At 36.2% G+C, this 20027-nt stretch overlaps 4 protein-coding genes and 1 pseudogene across 5 annotated transcripts; 4 read left to right on the top strand and 1 right to left on the bottom strand.

The window, feature by feature from the left end:
* Positions 1–3195: 3195 nt before the first annotated feature.
* On the top strand, positions 3196–4550 carry LOC131000373 (pentatricopeptide repeat-containing protein At1g02370, mitochondrial-like; annotated as a pseudogene).
* A 3320-nt stretch (positions 4551–7870) lies between these two features.
* On the top strand, positions 7871–10042 carry LOC131000374 (uncharacterized). 2 transcript variants are annotated; one of them, XM_057926248.1, is made up of 3 exons: positions 7871–7914; positions 8280–9152; positions 9241–10042. In XM_057926248.1, exons 2-3 carry the CDS (start codon positions 8928–8930, stop codon positions 9538–9540), a joined length of 525 nt encoding a protein of 174 aa, XP_057782231.1. In that variant the 5' UTR covers positions 7871–7914; positions 8280–8927; the 3' UTR covers positions 9541–10042. The 2 variants fall into 2 exon arrangements, with proteins under 2 accessions (XP_057782231.1, XP_057782230.1); XM_057926247.1 differs by having other exon boundaries at positions 7871–9152.
* A 1286-nt stretch (positions 10043–11328) lies between these two features.
* Positions 11329–13919, top strand: LOC131000376 (pentatricopeptide repeat-containing protein At1g02370, mitochondrial-like). Its single transcript, XM_057926250.1, has 2 exons — positions 11329–11737; positions 12539–13919. The coding sequence occupies exons 1-2, from the start codon at positions 11420–11422 to the stop codon at positions 13766–13768; spliced, it is 1548 nt and encodes a 515-aa protein (XP_057782233.1). The 5' UTR covers positions 11329–11419; the 3' UTR covers positions 13769–13919.
* A 111-nt stretch (positions 13920–14030) lies between these two features.
* LOC131000375 (pentatricopeptide repeat-containing protein At1g02370, mitochondrial-like) lies at positions 14031–16748 on the top strand. Its single transcript, XM_057926249.1, has 2 exons — positions 14031–14596; positions 15397–16748. Exons 1-2 carry the CDS (start codon positions 14279–14281, stop codon positions 16627–16629), a joined length of 1551 nt encoding a protein of 516 aa, XP_057782232.1. The 5' UTR covers positions 14031–14278; the 3' UTR covers positions 16630–16748.
* Positions 16749–16893: 145 nt separating this feature from the next.
* On the bottom strand, positions 16894–19843 carry LOC131000378 (peptidyl-prolyl cis-trans isomerase CYP21-4). The gene is made up of 8 exons (XM_057926251.1): positions 19615–19843; positions 19094–19277; positions 18585–18624; positions 18322–18372; positions 17983–18068; positions 17665–17802; positions 17429–17579; positions 16894–17238 (listed from the first exon to the last, which is right to left on the bottom strand). The coding sequence occupies exons 2-8, from the start codon at positions 19243–19245 to the stop codon at positions 17155–17157; spliced, it is 702 nt and encodes a 233-aa protein (XP_057782234.1). The 5' UTR covers positions 19246–19277; positions 19615–19843; the 3' UTR covers positions 16894–17154.
* Between the last annotated feature and the right edge of the window lie 184 nt (positions 19844–20027).

The following is a 20027-nucleotide window of genomic DNA, read 5'->3' on the forward strand; positions in this document are numbered from 1 at the left end:
ACTCAAATATTTTAATCGCAACTTTTGAGTAGCTCCAAAGTAATTTTAGATTTTATCTTAATTTCTTATTAGGAATTTTGAGGTATACATTAGATACATCTAATTACTTTTTGGTATAATATGATTTCGATTATAATGTCGACTTCTGCAGAAGTTCAAAATCTTATTCTTTCATTTCTTTTTCTCTTTTTCTCTTTTTTTTTCTCAGGGTGCGGAAAAGTAGAAAAAAAAAGTACCTCCCTCGTCCACCAATTCGTGACCTAGGGAGGAAACACGGGTTTTAAGAAAAAGTGCATTATTTATTAGTTGAGTGGAAAAAGTGTATTGTTTATTGGGACCCACCAATTTAAAAAATATATAAATAGTTACTAAAAATGGGTAGGACACAAATTGATGGACGGACCAAAAAAGGAAATTAGGAGACGAATTGGTGGACGAAGGGAGTATTTGCAAATGATGTGATCCCCATAAATTTATTATTTATTATTATCATAAAAAAGGAGTATGATTTAATTTTCAGAGAAACCAAGCATATTTAGTTAATGTTAGTATTTTTTTTTGTTTTATTCTAGTATCTTATGAAGGATCATCACTATTGACATCATCAAATTTGTAAATTACATAAAATCAAAGTATATATATTCCCTTAAACTTCAAAGAGATGATTAATAGAGTAATTTGAGCTTCGATTTTATGTAATTTGTAAATATGATAGTTCTAATAACAATTTTCGATATATTACAATGAAAAATATTTTTAAAATTTTTTTTTGACGATGCCGAAGACAATGTTTGGACTAAGTTTATCTTTTATGAGCTTATAATCTCTAACAACTTATAAGATATTTTAGAATTTAAAAAATGTAATGTATTAAGAGCTTATAAATTGTTACGGTGATTAAATAATTGGACTTATAAGTTAGAAAGAAAATTGAAGGGAGATAAAGTTATAAGGGTATAAGATGAAAATAACAAATTATAGTAGAATTATTTTTATATTTTGATTTATTTATAAGATTATGACAAAATAAGATGAGGTTGATGAATTTATTTATTTTTTAAGGAAAAAAGGATGTTATTATTAATTTATTTGGCCAACTTATAAGTCATTGAAATTTATTTTACAGCTTATAAATTACTTAAGCGCTATTAGCATCTAAATACATCAATTTTGGGGTAGTTTGGTTTTGTACATGAACTTTGAAATGAATAAAAAATACATGAACTTCAATGTTATAACAATTTTACCATAAATTTAATTTCTAGACATTCGAACTCAACATAAACCCTACGATTTTCGGGTTTACAGATGTCTTATACGATACCTTTTAGAGTATCCTATACTGTGCCATTTTTTAAACATATGATGAGTGCCCATCAACATTTCAACCTGCTATGTCAATTTTAATTTGAGTGAAAATTGAATATGTGACAAAATTACTACAACATTAAAGTTCATGTATTATTTTACTCTTTTCTAAGTTTATGTGTAAAATCAAACTATCCCCAACATTAATATATTTAAACACTAATAACCCATTATTTAATACTCCCTCCGTCCACGAAATAAAGGCCTACCTGCCAAAACACGGGTTTTAAGAAAAATGTATTTTTATTAGTTGAGTGGAGAAGGGGACCCACAAAATGTATTGTTTATTAGTTGAGTGGAGAAAGGGACCCACCAATTAATGTATTGTTTATTAGTTGAGTGGAGAAAAAGTATAGTGGAGAAAGGGACCCACCAATTAAATATGAATAAAAACTTTCCAAAAATAGAAAGTAGAAAGTAGGCCTTGTTTTGTGGACATCCCAAAAAGGCAAGTAGGCCTTTATTTCGTGGACGGAGGGAGTACTATATTTTATCCATTTTTCACAATTTTTACATGTTTACTATGTTGAATTTTTTTTTTCCGGACATGATCGAATATTTTCTTGGACAACTTATTTTCACTCATTTCTTTCCAATTTTAGATAATATTATCGTAAGGTAGGGATGTGAAAATATTTTTCAATATTTTCTTATTTTTTCATCTCTCTAGTAAGCTATATGTTAAAAAGAATGATTAATATTTTCTCATTTTTTGTATCCATTATTTTTCAATGAAAATTTTACTAAATGCATTCTTAAATAAAAACTTAACTTCATGTTTTTCCTCTACGTTTTACAGTAAAAAAATTAGTATAAAACTATAAATAATTGTGTTAAGATAAATTTCATTTGAAAATCATTACTCGAAAAAAGAAGAAGTGGTAGCAGCGTAAATTCGCACAACCAGAAATAGCGGTGCTGCTTTGAGTGCTTTCATCTCTGTTATCAAAATCTGAAATTATTAAACCTCAAGCGAAGCCGATTAGTTATATTTATGGCGAACAGCCGTCGATTTCCCGCCGGAACTCCGGCATTGCTACGATTTTTCTCGGCAGCGGCGCTTCAACAGAAGGGATATTGTCCGATTTGGGGCACACCAGCTGGATGGTGGCGAGAACCCTAGAGGCGTACACTAGCGAGGGCAGAAACCTCTCATTACCTGAGCTTGAGACGTGCATCCGCGATTTTCGCAGATTCAAACGATATCACTCGCTCTCGAGGTGCGTTTGTATTTCTCTGTGATTTTGGTATGCACAAATGTTTAGGGTTGACGTTGAAAGTACATGTTTATTTTAAAAAGTGTTGACGATTTTTTTTATAAATGTCAAATTGTGCTGGAACAGTGGAAACGAAATTGAAATTCAGAAATAATAATAATAATATTCTTGAAAATAGAGGTTTAAATTGTCAAACTTACTCGCTAGAAGTGATGTAAATGTTTGCTTGCTGTTCTAGACCAAGACTACATGCTATGCACAAGAATAGATACTGAGCAGTAAATAGTGAAATTTAGAAACCATTCCAACGGGGAATTGAACACCCCTAACGAATTACACTTCGTGATTCTTGTTTGCCTTTTCTCTATCTACTGTATTTGATTGATTTTCATTTGACAAAAAGAAAAAGAAATCTATCAAGGTAAAAAAGTGGTTCCATGTAATTTCATGTCTTCGGAGTTCATTTTGTTCTTGCAAATCGCTATACAGCTCTAACTTTTATCCCATTTCATGTGAATTAAGTTAGGTTTTATTCTCTTTTAGTTAGGTTGGGGGTGGGGGATTATTTGGAATAAAGGCTGATTACTTTGCTATCTCATATATCCAGAAAATGGAGTGGATGGAGCTTCGGAAGTTTAAGTTTGAGCAAAGAAATTATGTAGTTTATTTGGATTTGATTGCAAAGGTTAAGGGAATAGAGCTGAAAATTATTTCAACGGCCTCCCTTCGACTGCAAGGGCACATAGCTCTTATACCGCACTTCTAAACTGCTATTTGCAACGAGAAGATGACTGAAAAAGCATTAGATCTCTTTGCTAAGATGGCTGAGGAGAACATGCTAGCCACGCCGTGACCTTTTAACCATCTTATGTCCCTGCATATCGCATCGGGTCAGCCTGAGAAGGTGCTTATCTTGGGACAAGAAATGAAGAGGAGGAGAATTTGGCTGGATTCGTTTACTTACAACTTATTGATGAAAGGCTATGCACATTTAAATGATATCAAGGGATCGGAAAGAGTTTTGAGATGAAATGGGATACTTGCAAGAAATTTAATTGGACGTCGTATGGGACCTTGGCGTGTATCTATATAAATGCTGGATATCGAGAAAAAGCTAAGATGGCTCTACAAAATGCAGAGAAGGAAATGGATTCACATAATGAAGCAGCATACCGATTCCTGATAAGGTCGTATGCATCGTTGTCTGATCTTGATCAAGTTCACCGCCTTTGGCATTCCTTCAGATCAACACAGAGAATCACAAAGAACGGGAGCTATCTTGTCGTGCTTCGGGCTCTTGGGAATCTGAATGGCATTAAAGGGATGACAAAATGCTACAACAAATGGGAGTCTGTATGCTCCAGTTACGACATTAAGCTGGCCAATGCAGTTATCCAGGCTTATCTGAGACGCAGCATGGCTGAAAAAGCCGAGTCAGTTCTTGAAGTCGCGATCAGATTATCAGAAGGGCCTTTCTTCTATGCCTGGGAACAGTTCATGCTCTTCTACTTGAATGCGAATCAGATTAAACGAGCTTTGTAGATCATGGAAACGGCTGCTTCAAAGGCTCATGAGATGAAGTGAGTGCCTAGCTCGGACACGGTAGACAAATTCTTGGGCTATTTCAAGGAGGAGAGCGATGTAAGCAGTGCCAAGGAGTTCTACAAGTTGATGAAGAGGATGAACTGTGTTGACACCCGTCTGTACGAGTCGTTGCTTGAGGACGTATAGAGCTGCCGGAGAAACCATGCTCGATATGCGCGCGAGGATAGAAGGGGTTGGGGTCGAAGTAAGCAGTGAAATGGAGCATTTGCTAGCAAGCGTCTGCTGCCCTGAGTGATGATATGCAAATGCAGGTCAAGAAAGCCTCTCGATATTCTCTTTTTACTTGTCAATTTTAGAAACATGTAGTATTTGATATGATGATTATTTTTCTTGTATATAACGTTTATTGAAATAATTATATTTAGGGATGATTACAAAAGAACTCAGTCGCTTGTGGTTTTTGAAGTCTTACTAATTGTTCTAGCAGCTCCATGAATAAAAGTCCAAATAAGTTTAGACTTATTTGCGAGTTGATCGAATCTCAATATAGCTTGTTTGAAACTGGATAGTTTAGTAAACGAGTTCACTTCGATTTCGAAGGCGAGCTCGACTTTGATTGCATTTAATTAATTACTAATTTATTACACACGCACGAATCTATCATGAACTCAAGCTTGGCTCGTTCATTTGGTTTACAATCATACTCTCGAGGTACATTTTATTTTCTAACCTCAACTTCAAAATTACTTTTAAACTTATTTGATTTCTAAAATGTATTTCTATAAATATTTCATACAAATATTAGGGTCAATTATACGTGAATTACTAAACTTTAAGTTCTCATTTTGCATGTGAACTTCAAAATTTATATACAAAATTATTCAATTATTGTTTTTCTCATTTTGCATACTAGTCGAATTTTGGCGTAGTGACTGACATAAATATAACCGCGTGAAAAAAATAAAAATGATGTTGTTTCAGATTGCTAGACAATTGAAAGTCCTAAAATTCTTTTATTGTCATCCAGTGTCCTTATCTAATTAAAATTGCAGCAACAAATGAGGTTTTCACCGATTCCTTCGATCTATTCTTTGTCACTTTATCTCCTCTCACTTTCTCTCATCAACTTCAAGCTTCTCGATTTCTCTGGATTTAATGATTCTTTATTTCCATTGGTAATTTAATTAAATCTTAATTTTAAACACAAACGACATCGTTTGAATATGTATAAACCAATGTCATTTTAGTATTAGGCGAATTTGACACGTAGAATTTCATATGACCATTTCAGTACAAAGTTTGGCGGAAATAAGTATGTAAAATGAGAAAAAAACTCTCTCTCGTCCCACGAATCTTGACACGTACGTTTTTCTTTTGGGCCGTCCAACGAATCTTGACACATTTACAAATAAGGTAATAATTATTATCTTCTCTTTCCTACTTTGTCACATTTATTATTACATTCTCTCGCATATTTTATCACTTTATTACCTTCTCTCTCCTATTTTATTACTTTTATACTTTATTAACTACACACTTAAAACACTAATATACAACTCTTTAATTCTCGTGCCGAAACCAAACGTGTCAAGATTCGTGGGACGGAGGGAGTAATTGGTACGATTTATTTATTTATGCTTATAATATATATGTATATTAAATCATCTAACTTTAATTGTTAAAAGAACGCAGTGAAAGTGTGTGTGTATTCAAAAATAATTTATTTAAAAAATATACAAACATTTAAATATTTAAATTCAAAAAAAAATTATATACTTATAGTAAGAAATATTAGTAAGAAATAAAAGAAAATGAAAAATACTTAACAATGTTAAGTATCCGTTAAGAGCAGGGGACCTTTTGCACTCTTTATGACATGTTGAGGGGCTAACAACCCAAATCAAAAGATATGGAAGTAAACGTGTTAGGGGTGTAACACCCTAATCTAATTAAAGTGTTAAATGTAAGTTTAATAACAAATTTAATAGCGGAAGGACCATGAAAAATAAGAATTTTGATGAAACCATTTTCTCTTAGTATAAATATGTAAAGTCTTTAAAAATTTAAAGGTAACTTTTAAAATAAATATTCTGGGAAAAACATTTAAGGAAATTAATCCTTAAATAAAACAAACTTTTAGAAACACTTTTAAAACGATTTTAAATGTATTAAATTTCTAATAATGTATTCAAATACTAACTTTGGTTTAAAATCGACAATCAACATCTTTCTTTCAAAGCATGACATAAAGATGTCATGAAAATGTCTAACTATTATGTAACACTTGTGCGATGAAAAATTAAAATACTTTGATCATATGCAAATTTAAATCAATTTAAGCAACCAAACTACGAATCAAAGATCAATAACTAAACATAGTATCAGTTAATCATTGAATAACACCTTTATTGTCAAGTATTTAATGGTGACGATTTTCTGCATCGAGTATTTGATGGGCTAGTAATATATGAACTCGTATATCAGTTTAGAGAGAATGGAATGGTAAAATTGTGATTGAGAATGAGGAAGGAATGCAGAATGGAACAGAGAAAAAATGGCTTGAGAATTGAGGAATCTGGAGCAGAGGTTGGTGTTTTAATCTCGTAAGGATTCCCTTTATTAAAATTATATTGGGAATATAAGGATAAAATTATGTATTTAATTTGGGCTATAAGTTATAGGGTACAATTATAAATTTATAATTATTATTTTTATATAGAGGCTATATTGAATGAAATGGAGGCTGTAAATAGAATTACCCATAAAAAAGACTTAGCCTAAAAGGTATAAAATTTCAGCCCATCAAAGAATTAAAAACTTAAGCCCAAATCATTAATCCATTAAATATGTTAACCCTAAAATCAAGGGCCCAATCCCTTCTTAGTACACGCATAACACCCTCTCCTTCATCAAGTCTCCCCACACACTCTTTCTCTTTGTGCACAAGCACAAGCAACCGACCCCCACCACTCTCTCTCCCTCTCTCTTTGGCCGCAGCTCCGTCCAGCCGCCGCCCTCTTCCTTTTTCGGCCGGCAGAAACGGCCGCCGCCTCCGCTCGACAAAGATCATCTCCAATTCCTCTCTCTACCAGTCTGTGTTAGATTTGTTTAGATACTATAAGTTATGTATTAAGCATCTGAATTGCAAATGAGTTGTTATTTCAATGGTATGGTATCAAGGATATGAGGATTATTGTTTTGAGGTTTAGGCTGTAAATATTGTATCTGCAACGATATAGATGGAATACAGGAGATAAAATTTTGAAATAAAAACTATGAGAATTTACAGAAATAATACAATTACCATTTGGAGCTTTTGCAGATGAAAGAACACGGGGGTAAAGTATCGAGGATTGAATGTTTGAATTTGTACAGATTTGGAAAAATTCCAGAAATGAAACGTGAAGGCTACAATAAATATGGTGAAATTGGCATGATACGTAACGTGCCTGAAAACAGACGAAAATTAAATTAATTTTCGTGGGCACTACTTGTATTATATAGTGCTATTGGTTGGTCCTGCTTACGATTTTGATTCCATATAGATAAGGTTGAGAGGTCCATAGCTACATAACACGACATGATTTTAATTAAATCACGTGTTAATTAAATTAAATTCTCGATTTCTAATACGTAAATCTCTTATTTTATTTAAAAAACAATGGCAATAAACACATGGCCTTGGATGAAGTGGCCCCCAAATTTATCTATAAATAGAAGTCGAAGAAACAACACCTTCTGAACACACCAAAATAATTCTTCAACTCAATATCGGCTCTTCTTTGTAAGTCTTAATTAGTATTTCTTTGCAAATTCATATATATGAACTACTCCTTATATATACATATATAATTATTTTGATTTGTTTTCATCATTTCTCTGAATTGGCTCATCACTTTAATATCGCTTGCGACATTTCGGTAAGCATGCATATTAATACCAAACTATTTTCTATAAACAACCATATATTATACTCGCCCCTTCCTCAACAATAGTTTCTAGAAGAGAGTGACATGAATTTTAATAATTATAGTTAAAGTGTATTGGGAATTTGGGAGTGAAGGACGACATCCCCCGTAGTCATGTTAAACTAAATTAAAGTTGTTATGGAGTGAAATACAATTACGATAGTGACGTATACATTTTCAGGTTAAAGATATATGGCAACAACTCTGGTGGACAGACGCAATTCCAGGTTCATTGTGGTGAAATCAAAAGCATATAGTGATAAAGGGCATGCATACTTCAAGGCAGAGGGCAGTGGTGGTGGGTCCGTAGTTCTGGGTGAAGCCGACGCGTTCAGCACGCTCGTGAAGATGGAGGCCGAGCGATCAACGAGCGACAAGCAAATACATCAGCCTGCGATTTTGTTACTCCAATAGATATTGGGCGCTCAAGGCGAACAGCAACTTGATCGTGGCGGAGTCCGACCAGCCCGAAGAAGACACGACGAAGCCAACATGTACACTGTTCGAGGCAGTTGAGGTAGATGATTTCTTCTACTTGATTCACGTCCAGAGCGGAGGGCGTGTGTTGATAGATAGCCAAACCTTGAATTTCTTGGTGAAATCAGACGTGACAAGTGATGAAGGTTACCTAACTTTTGTGGATTGGGATTCCCTAGTCAAACTGCCTCCGCGTGTGGCGTTCAAAGGGGATAACGGAAAGTTTATCAAAGTTGTGAGCGGCAACTTGCAGTTTGGATCCGAGGATCCTAACAGCCAAGATTCGATCCAGGTTGTCGAGCTGAGCCCGAATGGAAATGTCCGAATAAGGTGGGATTCGGGTAATGGACAAATGTATAATTACTGGACAGTAGACTATTGTGTTAATTCGTGGATGGATATATGCTCTTTAAGTGGGTACAATCAATTCTGGCCGGTCAAATCGACGAAAACTCGATCGCCCTCCGCAGCAATTGATAACAACAACTTCTGCCGGCGTCTCACCGTCGATGGTGATGGTGTGCCGGATGGTCTGAGCGCGTCTGCTCCCACAATCACAAAGGATGCAATAATGCAGGTTTAGGGGAGTCTGAATGTTATAATTTATATTTAAATACTAATTATCGAATCCAATCAAATAATTAACAACACTATTAATATTGCAGGTGCAAGAACTAGTGCTGGATAGGAAGATGAGCAACGTGAAGTACCAGATGGAGTATGGCCGGATCTTCAACGAGCAGCCTTACCTGGCGGGGTCGTCTAAGCTGACCAACAACCTAGATGAGGAGGCTTCTATGGCAGTCTCGATTACGTACGCAGACGAGATGACTTCCACTTTTACCGGTGGCTTCTCGCTGACGGGCGGGTGTTTCCGCCTCTATCGAAGCTGGCGTTCCCTTCATCGAGAAAGCAACGATTACAGTCAATTACTCCGCAACTGCGACGTTCGAGTGGGCCACTGAAACCACAACTACAACATCAATTACGGCTTCTGGTTCAGTTCCTGTGCCTGGGAGGAGCACAGTTATGGTTGATTACGTGGGAACCAAGGGCACCTGCAATATTCCGTTTTCTTACACTCAGGCAGACAAGAGCTCCACCGACGGCCACACTACTTATACTGACGTCACTGATGGTACTTACACTGGCGTCAATTGTTACAACTTCGACTTTCACGTCAGAGTAGTTGAGCCGCTTTGAACATCAACTCTCTGCCTCTTCTTTATCTTTATTATGCTAATAAAATCATTTCCACACGAGTTTTATTTAATATTGTATCCATCCTTTTCCACTACGGGTCTCCTCAATGCTTTGTTTAATGTTTTTGTATTTCTATTTCTTGTAATTTTGTGTTGTTTGCAATTTCTTCTTTTATATAATAACGAGGAGGCAAGCCCACTATTATTGTTGTTATTTTGATGTTGTTGCAATTTAAGAATTTTATATAATTATTGTCTTTTATAATTTTGTAGTTTTATGTTATTATCAAGGATATACAAGAAAACAAACCATTTATTTAGATCTACTAGCAGAAAGAACGTGCGTTGCACATAGAACCAATGTTATTTTATCTTATCAAAGTAAAAAAATATAGATATACATTATACTCCCTCCATCCATGAAACAAGTTCACACTTGGTGCTCGGCACGGAAACTAAGAAAACTGAAAAAGGTGGTGTAAAAGACTAAAAGGGTCGTGTTAATGTGTTTTGATTACTTTTACTAATTTTTTCATTAGCTTAAAGGCATTTAACAATACAATAATAATAATAACATAATAATAATAAATACTAATAATAATAATAATAATATAATAATAACAATTACAATAATAATAATAATAATAATAATAATAAGAAGGAAGAATAATATAGGAATAATGAAGAGTACGAACAGAATAGAAGAATAAGATAAAGAACAGACACAACACCACCAACCACAACACACAACACCACCAACCACAAACAACAGTAACTAACAATAAATAATAAGAATAATAATAAATACAATAATAATAATAATAAGACATAACAACAAACAACAACAACAACAATCAAACAACAACAACAACAACAACAACAACATACAACAAACAACCACACATAATAATAATAATTAGTTTTAGGGGAGACTAATTACATAAGTAATGGTGGAAGTATAGTGGTGAGCTCAATCGGTAAAGAGTGTAGTAATTTTTAAAGTAAAGGATGGACAAATATGTCATAAAAAGCAGAGTGTGAACTTGGTTCGTGGACGGGATGAAAGTAGGTTTGGATTAATTTTTATTCATTTTAATTTAGAAAGTTGACTTAATTATTTGTCTTTTACATTTACAACCAAAACTCATATATTACTTATAAATTAAAATGTACTCCCTCCGTCCCACGAATCTTGACACGTATTCCTTTTTGGTCATCCCACGAATCTTGACACATTTCCAAATAAGGTAGTAGTAATAATTATTACATTCACTGTCCTACTTTATCACTTTTATTACATTCTCTCTCCTACTTTATCACTTTTATAGTACTTTATTAACTACACACTTAAAACACTAATCTATAACTCATTAATTTCTGTGCCGAAATCAAACATGTCAAAATTCGTGGGACGGATAGAGTAATTGAATAATTTTGCCGCAAATTTTAAAGTTTGATGTGCAAAATGAGAATTTGTTGAAAGATCATTAATTTATATGCAATTAATTCTAAATATTAGTAATATATCTAATAAAGTCGCACATTTGTACCAGCGATTCTCCAGTTTTCGTTTCTATAGTGAAAAACTAAATAAAATCCCAACGTAAAACCCTTAACTTCGAGAGCCGTATTTACTACAATTATGGTGAATCCTGGCCCTCAATTGCGCGCCGGAGCTTCTGCTTTGGTACGAATTTTCTCTGCGAAGCCTAGAGCGGGGACAGCGGCGGCACAGCAGCTGCCGGCACTCAAACAGGATGTCAGTGCGTCGCCGCAGCCGGAGCCTCTCCAACAGGAGGTCGGTTTGTACCGGAGATTGTCTCTTGTGGGGTGCACCGATGGAGAGGTGGCAAACGCCATTAATGAATACACAATGGAGGGAAAAGTCATCAAAAAAACTGAGCTGGAGAAGTGTATCAAGGACTTCCACAAATTCAAACGATACAGCCACGCTCTCGAGGTGCGCAGATTTTCTGTATGACTTTTCGCGTGCAATGCATATTCATGATATCACTCGATCTGTATGCTCGCAACCTAACATTTGGGAGGATTTATAAATATCTCTTTGATGAACAAATTTTAGGTAATGTTAATGTTATTAATTTGTAAGATTGCCCTATTTGCTAGCTGAACTTCATCGGACTCATTTCTATGTTTATGATTGTATTTCAATTTTGTATTCATAGTTTATCGAAAAAAGAATTTGTAGAAGTCTTGTTTCATTTCGATGTAGTGATATGTTTTGCTTTAAGATGATGATGGAGATTTAGGCAGCATTGAGTTTTAGACTAAAACTAGGTTAACTAAATAGATGCATATTTTGAGAATCTTATATTGCAGGTGTCTTTGGAAAATCAAGAAACAAATACTCCTATATTAAGTGTACTCTCAGCCTAGATGCTTAATTTATTGAAGATGAAAGCATAACGATACTCCTTCAAGCTTTTTTTGGGCCATTAACAGGGTGTCGTATCTTGTATTTGAATCCCACTGCATAAAATTAAATGATGCTTCTTCACTCTATTAGCTTTTATGTGACTTTTGCAGTTGTGGGGTTGTTTTGTCATGATGCTATGCTTTGGTTCAGATTGATTTATGAAGAATTAAGCTGATTGTTTAAGAAAAAAGATGTAGTAACCTTGACTGCATTCATGTTCAGCATGATCCCTGAATTAGTAAACAGTGTTCTGTCCCTTAAATATGTGTGATTTTAGAATCATCTTCTTCCTTTTCCGGTGGATATTGTGCATCATACATCCAGGTTGGGGAGTGGATGGCTCACAAGTTTATCTTAAAGAACAAAGATATAAGGATTCATCTGGATGCGGTCGTGAAAGTTAAGGGAATAGCTGCAGCTGAAAATTACTTCAACGACCTGTGTCCATCTAGAAGGGTGAAATGCACTTATGCAGCACTTCTAAACTGCTATTGTACTGAGGAGATGAGTGATAAAGCAGTAGATCTCTTCAGTAAAATGGTCGAACAAAACATGATAGACGGACCTTTGCCTTTTAACCATCTCATGATGATGTATATACGGTTGGGAGAGCCAGAGAAGGTGATACGCTTGGGAGAAGAAATGAAGAAGGCAAATATTCAGCCCAACACGTCTACTTGCAGCATGTTGATGAGTGGCTATTCACTTTTGAATGATCTTGAGGGAGTGGAAAGAGTTTTGAAGGAGATGAAAGCGGAAAGTAAGAAGCTAGTTAACTGGAAGACATATAGTCACTTGGCAAACATCTACATCAAAGCTGGCGATCATGAAAAAGCTAGGTTGGCTCTGCAAGGTCTCGAGGAGATGCGTGCCCGTGAACGTGATGCGTACCATTTCATGATAAGCTTATATGCTCAAATGAATGATCGTGACAATGTCCATCGTGTTTGGAAGTCTCTGAAGTCGGCCAGTAAGGTGATTTGGAACACAAGCTATCTGATCATGATCCGGTCTCTTGATAATCTCGATGACATTGAAGGGTTGAAGGAATGCTTCGAGGAATGGGAGAAAGTTTGTTCCATTTATGATGTTAGGTTGCCCAATACAATCATCCGAGCTTATCTGAGGCACGACATGCTTGAAGAAGCCGAGTCAGTTCTTCAGAGAACGCTCAAGAGATCCGAAGGTCCTTTCTTGTATGCCTGGGAAATGTTCATGAATTTCTACCTGAAAAGGCATGGCGTGAAGGAAGCTATGAAGATCATGGAAACGGCTACATCCAAAGCTGTGAACACCAAGTGGAAACCTACGCGTGACACCATAGATGGATTCTTGGACTGCTTCAAGCTAGATAACGATGCAACTGGTGCTGAGGAATTCTACGAGTTGATGAAGAGGATGAACTGTGTCGACACCCATTTTTACGAGTCGTTGCTTCGTATTTATGCTGGCGCGGGGCAAAATTTGCCCGATGTACGTGCAAGGGTCGAGAGGGATGGAGTTAAAATAAGCACTGAGCTTCAAGACTTGATTGCAAGCGTTTCTCTCGAGTGAAAAATGCAGCAAAGACACTGAATTTTGTGGATAAACTTTTGGTGTTGCGATGTTGATTCCCGTATGTACAATTCACTCGAACTGAAGAAATTCTAGATTCCTCTCCTTTTCATTATTACAGAAAAAAAAATTATGCATTCATTAAGCAGAATTTGGAGTCTTGCGTGTTCATTTTGTATGTGACGCAATATAAGCTTAAATTACCTGCCTGCATTAATGAGAAACAATAAATATACCAATGCCCAATTAAAAGAAACAAAGGAATGAGAACATGCTCGACTTGTAATTGATAAAAGTCGAGCGTTAGTGTATTTCTTAAAAATGTTCTATTGCTCGACTTGTAAAGTCGAACATGTCGAGCATTGGTGTATTTACTAAAGAGTTTATTTCTATTTCTAATAAAGTCGCACATCCCTGTCAGCGATTCTCCAGTTTCCGTTTCTATAGTGAAAAGCTGAATAAAATCCCAACCTAAAACCCTTCACTACCAGAGCCGTATTTACTATAATTATGGCGAATCCCGGCTCTCGATTGCGCGCCGGAGCTTCTGCTTTGGTACGAATTTTCTCTGCGAAGCCTAGAGCGGGGACGGCGGCGGCGCAGCAGCTGCCGGCGCTCAAACAGGATGTCAGTGCGTCGCCGCAGCCGGAGCCTCTCCAACAGGAGGTCGGTTTGTACCGGAGATTGTCTCTTCTGGGGTGCACCGATGGAGAGGTGGCGAACGCCATTAATGAGTACACAAATGAAGGAAAAGTCATCAAAAAATCTGAGCTGGAGAAGTGTATCAAGGACTTCCACAAATTCAAACGATACAGCCACGTTCTCGAGGTGCGCAGATTTTTTGTATGAATTTTTGCGTGCAATGCATATTCATGATAACACTCGATCTGTATGCTCGCAACCTAACATTTGAGAGGATTTATAAATATCTCTTGGATGAACAAATTTTAGGTAATGTTAATGTTATTAATTTGTAAGATTGCCCTATTTGCTAGCTGAACTCATCGGACTCATTTCTATGTTTATCATTGTATTTCAACTTTGTATTCATAGTTTATCGAAAAAAGAATTTGTAGAAGTCCTGTTGCATTTCGATGTAGTGATATGTTTAGCTTGAAGATGATGATGGAGATTTAGGCAGCATTGAGTTTTAGACTAAAACTAGGTTAACTAAATAGATGCATATTTTGAGAATCTTATATTGCAGGTGTCTTTGGAAAATCAAGAAACCAATACTATATTAAGTGTACTCTCAGCCTAGATGCTTAATTTGTTGAAGATGAAAGCATAACGATACTCCTTCAAGCATTTTTTGGGCCATTAACAGGGTGTCATGTCTTGTATTCGAATACCACTGCATAAAATTAGATGATGCTTCACTCTATTAGCTTTTATGTCACTTTTTCAGTTCTGGAGTTGTTTTGTCATGATGCTATGCCTTGGTTCAGATTGATTTATGAAGAATTAAGCTGATTGTTTAAGAAAAAATATGTAGTCGCCTTGACCGCGTTCATGTTCAGCATCATCCCTGAATTAGTGAACAGTATTTATTTTCTGTCCCTTAAATGTGTGTGATTTTAGAATCTTCTTCTTCCTTTTTCTGTGGATATTGTGCATCATACATCCAGATTGGGGAGTGGATGGCTCACAAGTTTATCTTAAAGCACAAAGATATTGCGATTCATCTGGATGCGGTCGCAAAAGTTAAGGGAATAGCTGCAGCTGAAAATTACTTCAACGAGCTGCGTCCATCTAGAAGGGTGAAATGCACTTATGCAGCACTTCTAAACTGCTATTGTACTGAGGAGATGAGTGATAAAGCAGTAGATCTCTTCAGTAAAATGGTTGAACAAAACATGATAGACATACCTCTGCCTTTTAACCATCTCATGATGATGTATATACGGCTGGGAGAGCCAGAGAAGGTGATACGCTTGGGAGAAGAAATGAAGAAGGCAAATGTTAAGCCCAACACGTCTACTTGCAGCTTGTTGATGAGTGGCTATTCACTTTTGAATGATTTTGAGGGAGTGGAAAGAGTTTTGAAGGAGATGACAGCGGAAAGTAAGAAGCTCGTTAACTGGACGACATATAGTCACTTGGCGAACATCTACATCAAAGCTGGCGATCAGGAGAAAGCTAGGTTGGCTCTGCAAGGTCTCGAGAAGGAGATGCGTGCCCATGAACGTGATGCGTACCATTTCATGATAAGCTTATATGCTCAAATGAATGATCTTGACAATGTCCATCGTGTTTGGAAATCTCTGAAGTCGGCCAGTAAGGTGATTTGGAACACGAGCTATCTGATCATGATCCGGTCTCTTGATAATCTCGATGACATTGAAGGGTTGAAGGAATGCTTCGAGGAATGGGAGAAAGTTTGTTCCAGTTATGATGTTAGGTTGCCCAATACAGTCATCCGAGCTTATCTGAGGCACGGCATGCTTGAAGAAGCCGAGTCAGTTCTTGAGAGAACGCTCGAGAGATCCAAAGGTCCTTTCTTCTATGCCTGGGAAATGTTCATGAATTTCCACCTGAAAAGACATGGCGTGAAGCAAGCTATGAAGATCATGGAAACGGCTACGTCCGAAGCTGTGAACAGCAAGTGGAAACCTAGTCGTGACACCATAGATGGATTCTTGGACTGCTTCAAGCTAGATAACGATGCAACTGGTGCTGAGGAATTCTACGAGTTGATGAAGAGGATAAACTGTGTCGACACCCATTTTTATGAGTCGTTGCTTCGGATTTATGCTGGCGCGGGGCAAAAATTGCCCGATGTACGTGCAAGGGTCGAGAGGGATGGAGTTGAAATAAGCATTGAGCTTGAAGACTTGATTGCAAGCGTTTCTCTTGAGTGAAAAATGCAGGCAAAGACCCTCGATTTTGTGGAGAAACTTTTTGGTGTTACGATTTTGATTCGCGTACGTACAATTTCACTCGGAACTGAAGAAATCTAGATTCCTCTCCTTTTCATTCATTAAGCAGAGTTTTGGAGTCTTGCGTGTGCATTTTGTATGTGAAATATGAGACACAATATAAGCTTAAATTACCTGCCTACATTAATGAGAAACAATAACTATACCAATGCCCAATTAAAAGAAACAAAGGAATGAGAACGTGGCTTTCAAGTCATTAAAAGATTTATCTTTGTAACGCTAAAAATGCAACTTGTATACAAAAAGAAGCAAATAGAAACAAAATTTCAAAAGTGAAAAGCTAAACAAAGTAACAAGTTTGTACAAATCGATGGAACGAAGCCTTGAATGTGGAAGGTGGGGAATGAAAGCTCCATTGGTTTAACGGGACAGGGTGATGAACAGAAATTACTTTCAATCATAAGATGCTTCTTTGATTTTATCCTATGCTATCACAACGCACTCTACCTATTCTGTTTTCAGGGTCACGTCTGTGATCCCTATGGGAGCTTTAGGGCGATAATGCTCGTCTGTGTCCGCCTCTTCGATTTCCTGATTATCAACATCATAGAGTGAGACAGTTAACATGAATGTTGTCACAGTTAGATAACAGCATGTTAGTAAACATAAGTAATTACCTCACGCAAGATACACAAACTAGTGTGGAGTTAGATATTTATATGGAATAATCAATAAATTTTTGTTAAAGGAAAATGTAGGAGTAGTAGGCCAAAAAAATTACCTGGACAACATCTTCACCCTTTATAACACGTCCGAATACATTGATTTTCTCATTTAGATCAGGGATAGGTGCTGTTGTGATAAAAAGGTCGAACCCCCCACCATCAGGTTTCGTCTTGGAAGTGCCCAGCATAAAAGCTTCATGCTTCAGGCTATAAAAACATACAAAATCAATAGATATGGTTTTCAAGAACAAGACGACTTTGAGAGAGCACGTGAGATCTTGCTAAGGCTGACCTTGTATCGAGTTGATTGTAATGCTTTCCCCTCGAAGTCCAATCTTCAGTTGTTCCGGGTCTATTGACATCGCCTCCTTGAATTACAAAGTTCTTTATTACACGGTTGAAGAGCATTCCTTTGAAGCGGCCATTCTGGCTGCACATCAGGAATAATGAAACCATGCAAATTGAGATTTCAGAAAATGTAGCAGCAAGTCAGAATATCTTAATCCACAACTTGGTTAGAGATGGTTCTTAGTTCTTACGAACATACGAGTAAGAAAAATAACCATAGTGGGGAGCCATTTTTTTGTCGAGTAATCAGCAGGGAACATACCATGCCTGAACAAATTCATAAACAACTTCAGGAGAGCCTTCCTTGTAGAGTTCCACAGTAACTGAACCTTTTGAGGTTTGTATTACCTGTTAACGCATGTGTAAAGATATTTTAGGAAACACTAAAAAAAACTATAGATATTGGATTGAAAATTAAGGAACATAGAATTGCCACGGCTAATAAATTTCCAGCTATGAAACTGTGAGATGTATATTAAGAAATAAATCACAAAAAATTTCCTACATCACGAAATTATTCAATGTAATGAATCTATCATTTTCAGAAGCTAGCCCATTGATCAGCTAATCCATTAATCAACACATGTATCAAGAAACTTACAGCATATTTCGGGATATCAATTTTCTTTGAATTGCCAATCGAATTATCATGCTGCAAAAATAGACAAATATAATTTCAGAAATAAATGGAAGCAAATATAGGAAGGGGCATAAATGAAGCATGTGATTTACGAAGGAAGTTTGCATGATGCTTTTCACATCAAGAAAAACAAACTCATGACCATATTATCAGCAGCACTGCCAGAACTTAAATCTTCAAAGTAAAGCGAGTATTAGTGCAGAAATCATACTGCATCAACTCACCTCTGCACTTGAGAATGTATCCTCTGCTGGATATGCTGACCTGAGGAAGAAGAGGTAAAAGACAACGTAATGATCATTTATAAACCTTATCTTTATTCAGAATGAATTAAATATATGGATCACAAAAATCTTCTAACTGCTTGTCCAACACTTGCTTCATGGACATCAATTGGTCGATTTCGGTCCAAAGGGATATGAAGGCCACACATATTTTACAGTAGACTGAAGAGAAAATGTCCATAATTAATGTCTATTTTTGTAACACTACAAGCACCAAAAGAATCCAACCTAGTTCATGAAAATAAACCATATTTGCATGAACACGGACTACATAATCTCACAAAATTTATCTCGTCATCTACATTCAATTCAGAAAAACCAATCATAAATAGCTTACTGAAATCGCAACTCAGCATTCAAACTATGCACCAATGACAATAAACTTATACATCACAACACAAATAGCTTCAGAAAATGACAAATGATAAAAGGAGGAGACAGAATAAGACCTTTGAGTCCAGTGTCTGTAGGAAGCGAAAAGAAAAAACGCCATGACAACAACAATCAGGCCGTAAATTGCAATTGTAACAGCACTGACTCGACTCGGCCCCTTCTTCTTCTTACTCTGTTGTAAGAGAGCTTGAGGTTTGATCCTCGCCATTATGATCGGACACAAACTTCAAATCTCAAGCTCTACAAAACAAAACCTCGCATCAACAACTAAAATTTCACAAGCATCGGCAGCACACAAACAAAACCTAAGATTCAACGCGAGCATACTTCAACACCACATCGAAAACACCGAAAATCAACATCCTACATTAAATCCATGAGAAATTATCCGCAATAAAATAAAAAAAAAATCAAATACTACGAATGTATAGATAGTTTCGGAAAGTCTTAACATCTAAAACCTCACAACTTCAACGAGTTTGTAAGCTAAGACCAGTCCAAATTTGAGAAAATGAACGAGAAAAAATCATTAATCGGACGAGATTAAGGATTTAACAAAAATCAAACGAGAAAATACCTGATCCTGATCTACCCTAGGGCGAAGAAACGATGAATAAATTCCTTCAAATATCCCCGAACAAAATTATTGGCGAATTCCGCAGTCGAAGAAGGAAAATCGGCGACTGCCTTAAATTCTACTTCAAAATTTTGTTCGTTTCTTTTCGCCTTTCCACTGTAGAGAAATCGTAGTTCACATATAAAATTAGAAAATTCGAAATTCTGGAATGAATTCTTTCAGTATTTTATATCCAGGGGCCAGCTAATTTCAAATTTATTTTCTATTTTTCCTTAAAACAGCTAATGGTCTGCTAATACGACGACGTTCCCTTTTTATGAGTAAAATTCCACGTTTTTCACCTAATCCTCACTTAAACCTTTTGATTTGTTTCAAAGATAAAATAAAATTCAAAGAAACAATGTTGACTCGAA

This window comes from Salvia miltiorrhiza, chromosome 8, assembly GCF_028751815.1.
Source record: "Salvia miltiorrhiza cultivar Shanhuang (shh) chromosome 8, IMPLAD_Smil_shh, whole genome shotgun sequence".
Lineage (NCBI taxonomy): Eukaryota > Viridiplantae > Streptophyta > Magnoliopsida > Lamiales > Lamiaceae > Salvia > Salvia miltiorrhiza.